The sequence below is a fragment of the Myotis davidii genome, unplaced genomic scaffold, assembly GCF_000327345.1.
Source record: "Myotis davidii unplaced genomic scaffold, ASM32734v1 scaffold59, whole genome shotgun sequence".
Taxonomy (NCBI): Eukaryota; Metazoa; Chordata; class Mammalia; order Chiroptera; family Vespertilionidae; genus Myotis; species Myotis davidii.
Window position 1 is genome coordinate 9059079 of NW_006293001.1, and position 11705 is coordinate 9070783.

General features: G+C 39.8%; 1 protein-coding gene across 1 annotated transcript in view; it reads left to right on the top strand.

Annotated features, from left to right (window-relative positions):
- The first annotated feature begins 6 nt into the window (after nt 1-6).
- The window catches only part of UBR3 (ubiquitin protein ligase E3 component n-recognin 3 (putative)), a 178186-nt gene continuing 166487 nt past the window's right edge, over nt 7-11705 (top strand). The window contains exon 1 of the mRNA XM_015565769.1: nt 7-180. Within this exon, the coding sequence (XP_015421255.1) occupies nt 59-180 (122 nt within the window). The 5' untranslated portion in view covers nt 7-58. The remainder of the gene's footprint in view (nt 181-11705) is intronic.

Here is an 11705-nt window from a genome sequence, read left to right on the forward strand (position 1 = left end):
GGTCTGGACGGCCAACTTCGTGGCCTACCGCTGCCGGACGTGCGGCATCTCCCCTTGCATGTCTCTGTGCGCCGAGTGCTTCCACCAGGGCGACCACACGGGACACGACTTCAACATGTTCCGCAGCCAGGCCGGGGGCGCCTGCGATTGCGGGGACAGCAACGTGATGCGGGAGAGCGGGTGAGTGGAGCCCTCCCCCGGGGCGGGGAGCGCAGCGGGAGGTCCGGGCCAGGGTTTTGGGAGACCGGGAATGGGGGCTTGGGGGGCCGATCCTGAGCCGTGAAGGGAAGGGAGCAGGGGAGGGAGGGTGCGGGCACCCGGGGATGGAGGTGTCTGAGCTGTCAGCGGCGGAGAGGGGGTGAGATGGAGGGGAGAGCGGAGAGCAGGTTTAAGGATCGGGCTGTGAATTTTCGGGGAAGCCAGGGCGACCGAGTGAGAGCGAGCAAAGAGCCTGTGCGTGGGGTAGGAGAGGAAAAGAATTCTTGGGGAATGTGGTATCGAGCTGTCAACGGTGCACTTGTTGGGAAAGGCTGTAGAAAGCGGCGTGCTTCCTGGGAAGCGATGATGGTGTGATTTGGTTTGGCTGGGAGGGGTATTGGGGACCGAATGGGATCGCGGGATGATGAGAGGCGGGGAGGTGGTCGTGCAGCTGCAGGGGAGGACAGCGTAGGGAGAAGGACTTCGGAACCGTCAGCGTGTCTGTGTGCGAAGGAGCTCTGGAGCTTGTGGGGGTTGAGGGAGGAGCGAGTGGGAGGGGCCTGCACGGAAAGCGGCTGTTGAGCTGTCAGTGGGGTATTTGGTGTGCTGGAATGACATCTAGAATTGGGCTACCGAGCCGTCAGTGATAGACTACCCTCTGTACAAGGAGAACAAACAAAACACGGAGCAAATTAGGAATCAGGTGTGAGCTCTTCTCCAGCTTTATAAAAAGCGCACCTTATTCACTGTCTAATACGTGCCATCTTTCTAAAAGGAGACACTCAAAACAAATGCTTTTCCAATAGGAAGGATGTACCAGGGTGTTGGGACTTGGGACAGAAGACATTTCAGAGATTGCAGCGAGTTAAAGAGCTCGTCCATGTAGTGTCTTGGCTTGGGACATGATTCCCATGTTTAGGGAAGTCCTGGGATAAGGAAAAACTTTGTGACCCAGAGAAAATTTTAGCTGGGCAGTAGTAGTTGAAAGAATGCTAGCAAACCTAGTTATTCAAGTTTTTCAAATTTTAAGTCTTATGGTGTATAATCCCTTTAGAAATGGTCACCATTTTCTTCTTTGGAGTACTTGTAGGTTACTGTTTCTCCAGAATGTTTGTATCTACTAGGTGAAAGCAAGGGTCCTGGGATATTAAACATGGATAAGACTTAAGCCACTTGCAGTAGAATAGAAAATGATAAATTCCTTATATGGTTCAGGAGTTAGAGGAGGCTACTGTGCAGAGAGAGTAAGAAAAAGGCTTTAGAAAGGAGGCATTTTGAGCCCTGGCCAGTATGTCCAATGGTTAGAGCGTCATCCTGTGCACTGAAGGTTCACGGGTTCGATTCTTGGTCAGGGCGATACCCAGGTTGCGGTTCTATCCCTGCTAGGCTTGAGGCAACTGATGTTTCTCTCTTTCTCTCTCTTCCTCCTTTCCCCTCTTCCTAACTCTCTCTCTAAAATCAATGAAAAGCATAGCCTCATGTGAGGATTAAAAAAATTAGATATCTGTCTAGTGTGGCTCAGTGGTTGAGCATCGACTTATAAACTAGGAGGTTATGGTTTGATTCCTGGTCAGGGTACATGTCTGGGTTGCAGGCTCGACCTCCAGTGTGGGACATGTAGGATGCAGCTGGTCAATGATTGTCTCTCATCATTGATGTTTCTCTCTCTCTCTCTTCCTTTCCCTTTCTCTCTAAAATCAATAAAAATGTATTTTAAAAAAAGAAGGTTTTTTGAGATTGCTTCTACTACTACTACTACTATTAGTGTTACTAATAACAACAGTAATAGCCCTAGCTGGTTTGGATAGAGTGTCAGCCTGCGGACTGAAGGGTCCCAGGTTCGATTCCAGTCAAGGGCACATGCCCGAGTTGTGGGCTCTATTGGTCACATGTTGATAAACAATTCTCTCTCATCATTGTTTCTATCTCTCTCTCTCCCTCTCCCTTCCTCTCTGAAATAAAAAATATATATTTGGAAAAAAAATAACAAATAATTGCAGCTAATATTCAAGAGCATCAAGACTGACATTCGTTTTTTCATATATATATTATTGTTGATAGTATTACAGATGTCTCCCATTCCTCACCCTATACCCCTCTCCTTCCAGCCCTACCTACACTCCCAGGTCTTTACCACCCTATTGTCTGTGGGCTATGCATATAAGTTCTTTTGGTTTATCTCTTCATGTCTCCCCATCACCAAGTACTAACATTAAAAAAGTAGTTTTTAAAATTAATATTTGAATAGGTAAAATACTCATATAGCTAAAAATAAGCAAAAAAAAGCCCAAACATAAACAGTTTAAAGTGTCCCTCCCATCTTGTCTTCCATCTGCCCAGTTTTGTCCCACCATTGTTAGTTTCTTAGTGCAAAAACCAACACTATGAATATGTATTTTGATTTTTCAGTCTTTTAAATGCAAAACATAACATGCCATATGCATTGTTCTACACATCTTACATTTTTCACTTATGAAAAGATTTAAGAGATCTTTCCATGCCAATCTGTTTAAAAAAACCAAAACTGCTACATAGTGTTCCATGGCATGAAGTTGCCATACTTTGTTTAATCATCACTTTTGATGGATATTTGGTTTCCAATATAAAACCTGGAATACCTGTCTTTTCAGACCTGTGCAAGAATATCAGTGGAATACATTCTCAAAAGTGGGGTTTCCAAATTGCCCTCCATGAGGCTTAATACTAAGCAGGGAATGAGACTCCCTGTTTTCTAACAGCCTTATCAACAGTGTTATTAAAAGTTTGGACTTTTATCCACCTATTTGGAAAACAGTGGTCAAATATTAACTGCTTGCCTGGCTGGTATAGCTCAGTGGTTGAGCACTGACCTATGAAGCAGGAGGTCACGGTTAGATTTCTGGTCAGGGCACATGTCTGGGTTGTGGGCTCGATCCCCAGTGTGGGGCGTGCAGGCAGCAGCTGATCAATGATTCTCTCTCAGCACTGATGTTTCTTTCTATCTACCCCTCTCCCTTTTTCTCTGAAATCAATAAAATATATAACAACGACAATAAAAATATTAATTGCTTTACATGATTTAACTCATTTAATCTTCAACAACTCTGAGATTATTACTGTTATTATCCCCATTGTATAGAAAAGGAAAGTGGGGCACAGAGTTTTAAAAAACTTGCCCAGGATTACACAAGCACTAAATTAGGCATGCTGGCTCTGGAGCCTGACCACTCAACACTTCTCTCTACTGTCTCTACAAATAACATTCTTATTCGTACTTTCATTTAATACTGTTGTATTTTTTTAAATATTCCATTCTGTTGGGCCTTTTTCTTTTAAAACTAACACTTTTTTCTTTATATTAGAGGCATTTCAAAACATAGAGGAAGGAGTTGAAACAATTCTTTACTGATATTTAGTCATTTTTATTTCACAGACTAGTTTAAGCATTTAGGAAATCCTTTAAAAACATGAAATTAAGAAATAATATTGATTCTTCTCTGAATTTTGGAACACAGTGGTAATTATCAGGTTGATCTGGGTGAAAAGCAAATCTGATTTCTAATTGTGATGCTTCAGTGTGGGAACGAAACTATGTCAGTGAGTTTCTTTGAAGGTACTCATATAGGTTTAGGGCATCTGGGCTGTAGATGGGATTTATACTAATCTTATAGCAATCTATACTTATACCTAAAGTAATTATATAAAGAACAAACAAAGCCCAAAGTGAATAGAAGAAAGGAAAAATAAAGGTTAGAGTGGAAAAAAATGAAATGCAGTCTAAAAAAAATACAAAAGTTTAATGAAACCAGGAGCTGGTACTTTGAAAAGATAAACAAAATTGATAAACTTTTAGCTAGACTCATAAAGAAAAATAGAAAGAGGACCAAAATAAATAAAATCAGAAATGAAAGAGAAGTGACAACTGACACCACAGAAATACAAAGGATTAAAGAAAAATTATGAACAATCATATGCCATAAATTAGATAACCTGGAAGAAATGGATCAATTTCTAGGAACATACAATCTTTCAAGAGTGAATCAAGAAGAATACACACACACACACGCACACACACACACACACACACACACACACACCTAAGTGACTGTCTGACCGGCAGGTAGCCATGACATGCAATGATCACCAGGGGGCAGATGCTCAACGCAGGAGCTGCTGAGTTGTGGTGACTTGGTAGCTGAGGTTTTCGTGTGATGCACCCAGAACCAGAGTGGAGGGAGCCTGATTCCAGGGTGCGACACCCGAGAATCGCCCTCTTGCAATCTGGGATCCCTCAGGGTATGTTGGACAGCCAGTTTTGTTCTGATCCCTGCAGGCCAGGCCGTGGGGCCCCACCAGTGCATGAATCCATGCACCAGGCCTCTAGTCAGAAAATATGAGCAGACTGACCAATAACTACTAATGAAATTGGAAAAAAACAATAACCTCCCATCAAATAAAAGTCCTGGACCAGATAGCTTCACACGTGAATTTTACCAAACATTCAAAGAAGAACTAACACTTGCCCTTCTCAAAATGTTCCAAAAAATTAAATAGGAAGGAATGCTCCCAAGCGCACTTTACAAGGCCAACACTATGCTGATTCCAGACCCGACAGAGATATTTCGAAAAAAGTGAAATACTGTAGGCCAATATCTCTGATGATGATAGATACAAAAGTCCTCAACAAAATATTAGCAAACTGAATTCAGCAACACATAAAAAAAATTATACACCATGATCAAGTAGGTTTATTGGGATGCAAAATTAGTTCAGTATTCACAAATCCATTAACATGATCAAATCTCTTAGCAAAGTAGGAATAGAAGGAACATACCTGAACATAATAAGGAACATATGTAACAAACCAACATCTAACATCATACTTAATGGCAAAAACTAAAATAGTTTTCCTTAAGGTCAGGAACAAGACACAGATGTCCACTTTCAACACTTTTATTCAACATGGTATTTGAATTCCTAGGCAGAGTAATCAGACAATAAAAAGAAATAAAGGCATTCGAATTGGAGAGGAAGAAGTAAAACTGTCTTTATTTGCAGATGACATGAAACTATATAGAGAGAACCTTAAATATTCCACCAAAAAGCTACTGGAACTGATGAATAAATTCATTAAAGTAGCAGGAAACAAAATAAATGCCCAGAATTTATTGTATTTTTGTACACTAACAATGAACTATCAGAAAGGGAAACTAAGAAAACAATCCCATTTATATTTGCATTAAAAAATACCTTGGAGCTCTGGCCAGTGTGGCTCAGTTGGTTGGAGTGTTGTCAGGTGCACTGAAAGGTGGTAGGTTCGATTAGCAGTCAGGGCACATACCCAGGTTGTGGGTTCGATCCCTAGTTGGGGCGCGTGTGGGAGGCAGTGGATTGATGTTTCTCTTTCACTCTCTCTCTCTCCCTCCTCACTTCTTCTCTCTAAAATATTAATAAAAAGTATCTTGGAATAAATTCAACCATTAAGGTAAAAGACCTATACAGTGGGTCCTTGACTTATGAGTGTCCTGACTAACGAGTTTTTCGAGATATGAGCTGTCTCTCAGCCGATTTTTTGCTTTGAGTTGCGAGCTAAAATTCGGGTTACGGGGCAGCTTCAGATACCCCACCGCTAGTTGGCGCAGTGAACGTCACAGTGAACGCCACAACATCAGCCCAGCATCACGTGTCTCACTCGCTCCCTTTAAGATTTGACATATGAGTAATTTGAGTTACGAGCTCCGTCACAGAACGAATTAAACTCATAAGTCAAGGCCCCACTGTACTCAGAAAGTTATAAGACATTGAAGAGAGACATCTGTAATACTGTCAACCATAAGAAAAGTAAATGAAATCATCTTTTCAGGATGGAGCCAGCTCTATCCCACAGTGTATATGTATTTACATGGATTGCATGTGAACCCGATTTGGGGAGAGTACTGTCTCCTTTTAGACAAGGGGTCCACACCTGTTAGAAGTCTACCCCTCATTTGCTTTCATGGGAAGATTTTCCTGAAAACATGTAGTGTCAGGTTTCTTAATTTAAAAAAAATACCTTTTTATTGATTTTATAGAGAAAGTAAGGTAGAAGGATATATAGAAAGAAACATCGAGCCCTAATCGGTTTTGCTCAGTGGATAGAGCGTCGGCCTGCGGACTGAAGGGTCCCAGGTTCAATTCTGGTCCAGGGAATGTACCTTGGTTATGGGCACATCCCCAGCGGGGGGTGTGCAGGAGGCAGCTGATCGATGTTTCTGTCTCATGGATGTTTCTAACTCTCTATCCTTCTCCCTTCTTCTCTGTAAAAAATCAATAAAATATATATTGAAAAAAAGGAAAGAAAGAAACATCGATGAGAGAGACATTGATGGGCTGCCTCCTGCACACCCCCTGCAGGGAATGGAGCCAGCAACCCAGGCATGTGCCCTGGCTGGAAATTGAACCGGGAACCTCTTGGTTCATGGGTCGACGCTCAACCACTGAGCAACACTTGACTGGGCAGGTTTCTTAATTTTTAAGTTAGATACTTTCAGCTTGTTATTTATAAAGTTGGTCTGACATTTGTAAGTTGGAATTTGCATAGTATATCTGTTTCCATCCTTTTACTTTTAACTTAAGTATAACTTTATATATTTATGTTTAAAATGCATTTACTTAACTAGATTTATAAAGTGATCATTTCCCACTGTATACAGATATCAAATCATTATGTTGTATATCTGAAACTAATATAATAGTCTATGTCAGTTATATCTCAAAAAAAGCATTTCTGCTTTTTTTCAATCCAATCAGGCAGTCTCTCTTTTAATTGGTATACTTAGACCATTCACATTTATTGTAATTCTTTGTATTGTTTTATTAACACCCACCATCTTGCTAGTTTTCTATTTTACATTACATTTTTTACCTTTTCCCCCAGACAACAAGCCATGAGGTAGTATTTTTGTCCTCATTTTGTGGAGGAGGAAGTTAAGGGTCTTACTCAACGTGTGATAACTAACATAGCTGGGATCCAGATCTTCTGAATTGGAGTCTGTGGAATAAATATTGTTTTGAAATGTGAACCACTCTTTTGCTTACTGATTAACACCTTTTCAGAGGTACTTATATTGTCCGTAACTTGTTGTCCATAGTTACTTTTTCTGGCAGTTATTTATGGTGACAAGGCAATGTGATTTAATCTTTCCAGGCTGCTTATTTGTAAACGCGCACATAGAATTTTAATGGTAGAATGCACTCTGAAGATCATTTACTACAAACTCTTCATTTTGTAGTTGAGATATACCTTAGATTTTTGAAGCAGCAGTTGAGATCTCTGTATTTTAAATATTTTCCTCATAGTCTAAGAGCACTGGCCTCATTGATTAATAGAACATGGTTTAATTTAATAGAATAGGTAGACTTTTGCATTTTTGATTCTATGGTTGTTCATCATTTGGATCCTTGTAGAACATGGAGTTAACATTAATGTGCAGGAATTGGCTGCTTTGTTTTATAAATAAAGTTTTATTGGAACAAATCACACTCATTTATTTATATTGTTCATTGTTGCTTTCACTCTAGAGACAGACTTGAATAGTTGCTACAGAGACTGCCTCTCAAAGCCTAAAATATTTACTATCTGGCCTATAAGAAAAGCATTGCTGACTCATATAATAGAACCATTTTTTTTTTTTGGATCTAAAAATGCAAATTCTTTCCCAGCTAAATAAGATTATTAGCAAACCTGGGCAGGAGACAGTTTCTGAGGACTTTCCATTTCGTTAAGCAATGCCTCATTATTTATAATAGAATAGGGTTATAATAAGCTATGAGCAGTGTCTTTTTGTCAGGTAGTTTACAAAGATGTGCTGGTTCTTAAAATGTGAGGACATTTTCTTTTTCCCTATAAAGGGACTTAGTTCCTTTTTGAAATCAGCATGAATTTATGTGTGTTGTTCATGTGTATATGTATATATGCATAGGAGAGAATGAGAAAGAGAAGAAAAGGAGAAGTCTGTTAAATAATTCTGGTTGAGTTCTGGCAAGTGTGACTCAGTTGGTTGAGCGTCATCCTATGCACTGAAGGGTTGCTGGTTTGATTCTGGTCAGGGCACATGCCCAGGTTGCAGGTTTGATCCCTGGTTGGGTATGGCAGCCTATTGATGTTTCTGTCTCTCTCCCTTTCTCTTCCTCTCTCTCTCTAATCAATAAAAATATATTAAAAAATTCTGGTTGAAAGGTCCCCTGAGTACAGGTTTTTCCTGCTGTCAGAAAAGAGAGTATTCCTATGAAATCTTCTGTAAGCAGAAATGGTACAAAGTGAAAAACAATTACCATTAATTTATATGGAGATTTTTTGAGTATTCTTAGATTCCCCAAATAACCTACCAAATCATACCAGATAACATGCAAAACCTAAAATAACACTAACAATATTAAAAGCAGGAATCATATGATAAGTACACAGCCTGTATAAAGTACAAATAATGGTATAGTTTGCCTTACTAGATTTGGGAAGACAGTGAGCACACTGGAAGTTGAGAGGTGGTGATGATGCTGTATTAGGCAGAGTTGATGGAGTTGGGGGAGGGGGAGGTGGGTGTAGAAGAGAGAGGCAGAGGGTCATCTGTTAACATCTCATCATTGTCTGAATCCATCAGGGCAGGCAGATTATGTCTGCTTGTCTTAATATTGAAAGTTGAGGTCCAAGGTTAGCTGTCTGTTGTGGCTGATGTGGAAGGCTTGATATTCTACAATATGCTTGTCTGCTTAAGCATGACACATTTTTCTATCATACAATTCTTTGTAGGTTCAAAACATCCTGCAAACTTGTCCTAAACCTACATGCCCTTTCAAAATTAAAGTCAGACTTTTCTGTAGTCATTGCAGCAAGGTCATTCATAGTGTAAAATCTCATGCAAGTGCCTCACCTTCAGTTCCTTGATGACTTCATTTTCGGTTGACTTCATTTGCTATTGCATTTGTTTTTGGTTCATATTCTTTCCTCTTGCAATTAATTGCATTAGTTCTTAATCTGTAAGTTGTTGGTCACGGGATGCCAAAACCTCTTCAACATCATTTTGTTTTTGTTACTCCTTCCTCAGGATATTTTTCCCGTTGATTTTTAGAGAGTGGAAAGGAGGTAAGAAAGGAAGGAAGGAGGGAGAAGAGAGAGAGAGAGAGAGAAACTTCGATGTGAGAGAAGAAGGAGAGAGGAGGGAGGGAGAGAGAAAGAAACATTGGTGAGAGAGACACACATCGATTGGTTTCTTCTTTCATGTGCCTTACCAGGGGCCAGGGACTGAACCTGCAACCCAGGTACTTGCCCTTTTCCAGGATTCAAACCGGAGACCCTTCAGTGCATGGGCTGACGCTCTAACCACTGAGTACACAGGCCAGGGCCAACATCATCTTTGTTAACTTCCACAAACCCAGCTTTCATTAAAAAAACAACAACAACCTTTATTGTTCAAAGTATTACATATGTCCCCTTTTTTCTCCAATTGACACCTTTATAACCCACCCCTGTCCTCTACCTCAGACTTCCATCGCCCTATTATCTGTGTCCCTGGGTTATGCATATATGCATACAAGTTATTTGGTTGATCTCTTCCCACCTACCCACCCCTGCCTTCCTTCTGAGATTCTACAATCTGTTCCATGTTTCTATATCTCTGGATCTGTTTTGTTCATCAGATTACACATATGAGTGAGATCCTTGTATTTCTCTGACTGTCTTTTTTCACTTAGCATAATACTCTCCAGGTCCCATCAGCCTTCTCGGCTTTCTTCTCCTTAGTGTCAGGCTTCTCAGCTTTTTTTTTTTTAATATATGTTTATTGATTTGTAAATGTGCCACAGCTTTTTTATCTGTTCATCTACTGATGGACACTTGGGCAGTTGCCAGATCTTTGCTATTGTAAATTGCGCTGCTATGAACATAGGGTGCATACATTCTTTCTGATTGGTGTTTTAGGTTTCTTAGGGTTGAGCATCGCTCCATGCACCAGGAGGTTGCTGTTTTGATTCCTGGCCAGGGTTACAGTCTTGATCCCTGGTAGGGGAAATGCAGGAGGAAGCTGATTGATGTTTCTCTCTCCCCCTCTCTATTCCTCTAAAATAAATAAAATATTGAAAAAATTGTTCATTGCTTTGTGACAGTTTCCTCCAAATGCCATTTTTCATTCAGACTGTTAGCCCATTGAGAGCATCTCTAAGGTTGGTGATTGCCAATTTTACATTGTACTCTTTCTAGATCTCTTATAAAGACGCTTCAGAGTTGCCCTTTCTGTCAATGGCACTTACAATAAAACACATTGCATTTTTCATATGATAAGCCCTAATTGTGCCTTTTAGGCTTTGGTCACATGGTGGCCGCAACTGTATTGTGTTCAGTAGTAAGAACACAACATAAATGTTACCACCATACTTGGTAATGGCAGGTGGGTGAGCAGCACGCTTATTACCGGAAAACACCTGTTGGTTTCTTTAAGGTATTTTTCAGCAAAAGGACTAATGTATCTACTCATGTATTCAGAAAATATCACTTGGTTATTCCGACTGCTTACATATGAATGAAACAATAAGAAGTATATTTTTATCAACACCTTTAAGTGTCTTCTATTTTTCTGAATAGCTCTACCACAACTCACTGCAAAACAAACATTAAACACTGTTTTTGCCTTTTTTTTGGAAGAGCAAAAATCCTATTTGGATTTCTTTTGGTTAGCAAAATCAGTTACTAATATATGTCATCCATTAAATTGAAGTGGTGTAAAGTGAAATTTTAGAAAACAGGGATACTTATATATAATTCATTAAAAAAAATAGAAACAAACCTATAAGGTAGGTAGGTGTTCTTTATCTCTGAAATTGTTATTGTAATGTGTTATCATAATTTTGTTAATATTTCTCATTATCCACTCATATTACTCTCTTGTACTTAGGTACTCTGAAAGAAAAGACGTTTAGGTTTTTATAAACCTGAACTTTAACATTAGTTAACCCTTCTCATTGACAAAAAGGAAAATGGTACTTTCTATTAAGTTTATTTTGAGTACTATTGAGAAGGGTTTTTAACTCAGATAATGAGTTTCTGTATTAGTATATATTATTTTTGTAAACATCTTTTTTTAAAAATTAAATCTTTATTGTTCAGATTATTACAGTTGTTCCTCCTTTTTCCCCCATAGCTCCCCTCCACCCAGTTCCCACCCCACTGTCTGTCCTTACCCCCTTCCCCACTGTCCTCATCCATAGGTGTACGGAAGGGTTTTTAACTCAGATAATGAGTTTCTGTATTAGTATATATTATTTTTGTAAACATCTTTTTTTAAAAATTAAATCTTTATTGTTCAGATTATTACAGTTGTTCCTCCTTTTTCCCCCATAGCTCCCCTCCACCCAGTTCCCACCCCACTGTCTGTCCTTACCCCCTTCCCCACTGTCCTCATCCATAGGTGTACGATTTTTGTTCAGTCTCTCCCCGCACCCTCCACACCCCTTTCCCCCTAGAGAATAGTCAGTCCACTCCCTTCCTATGCCCCTCA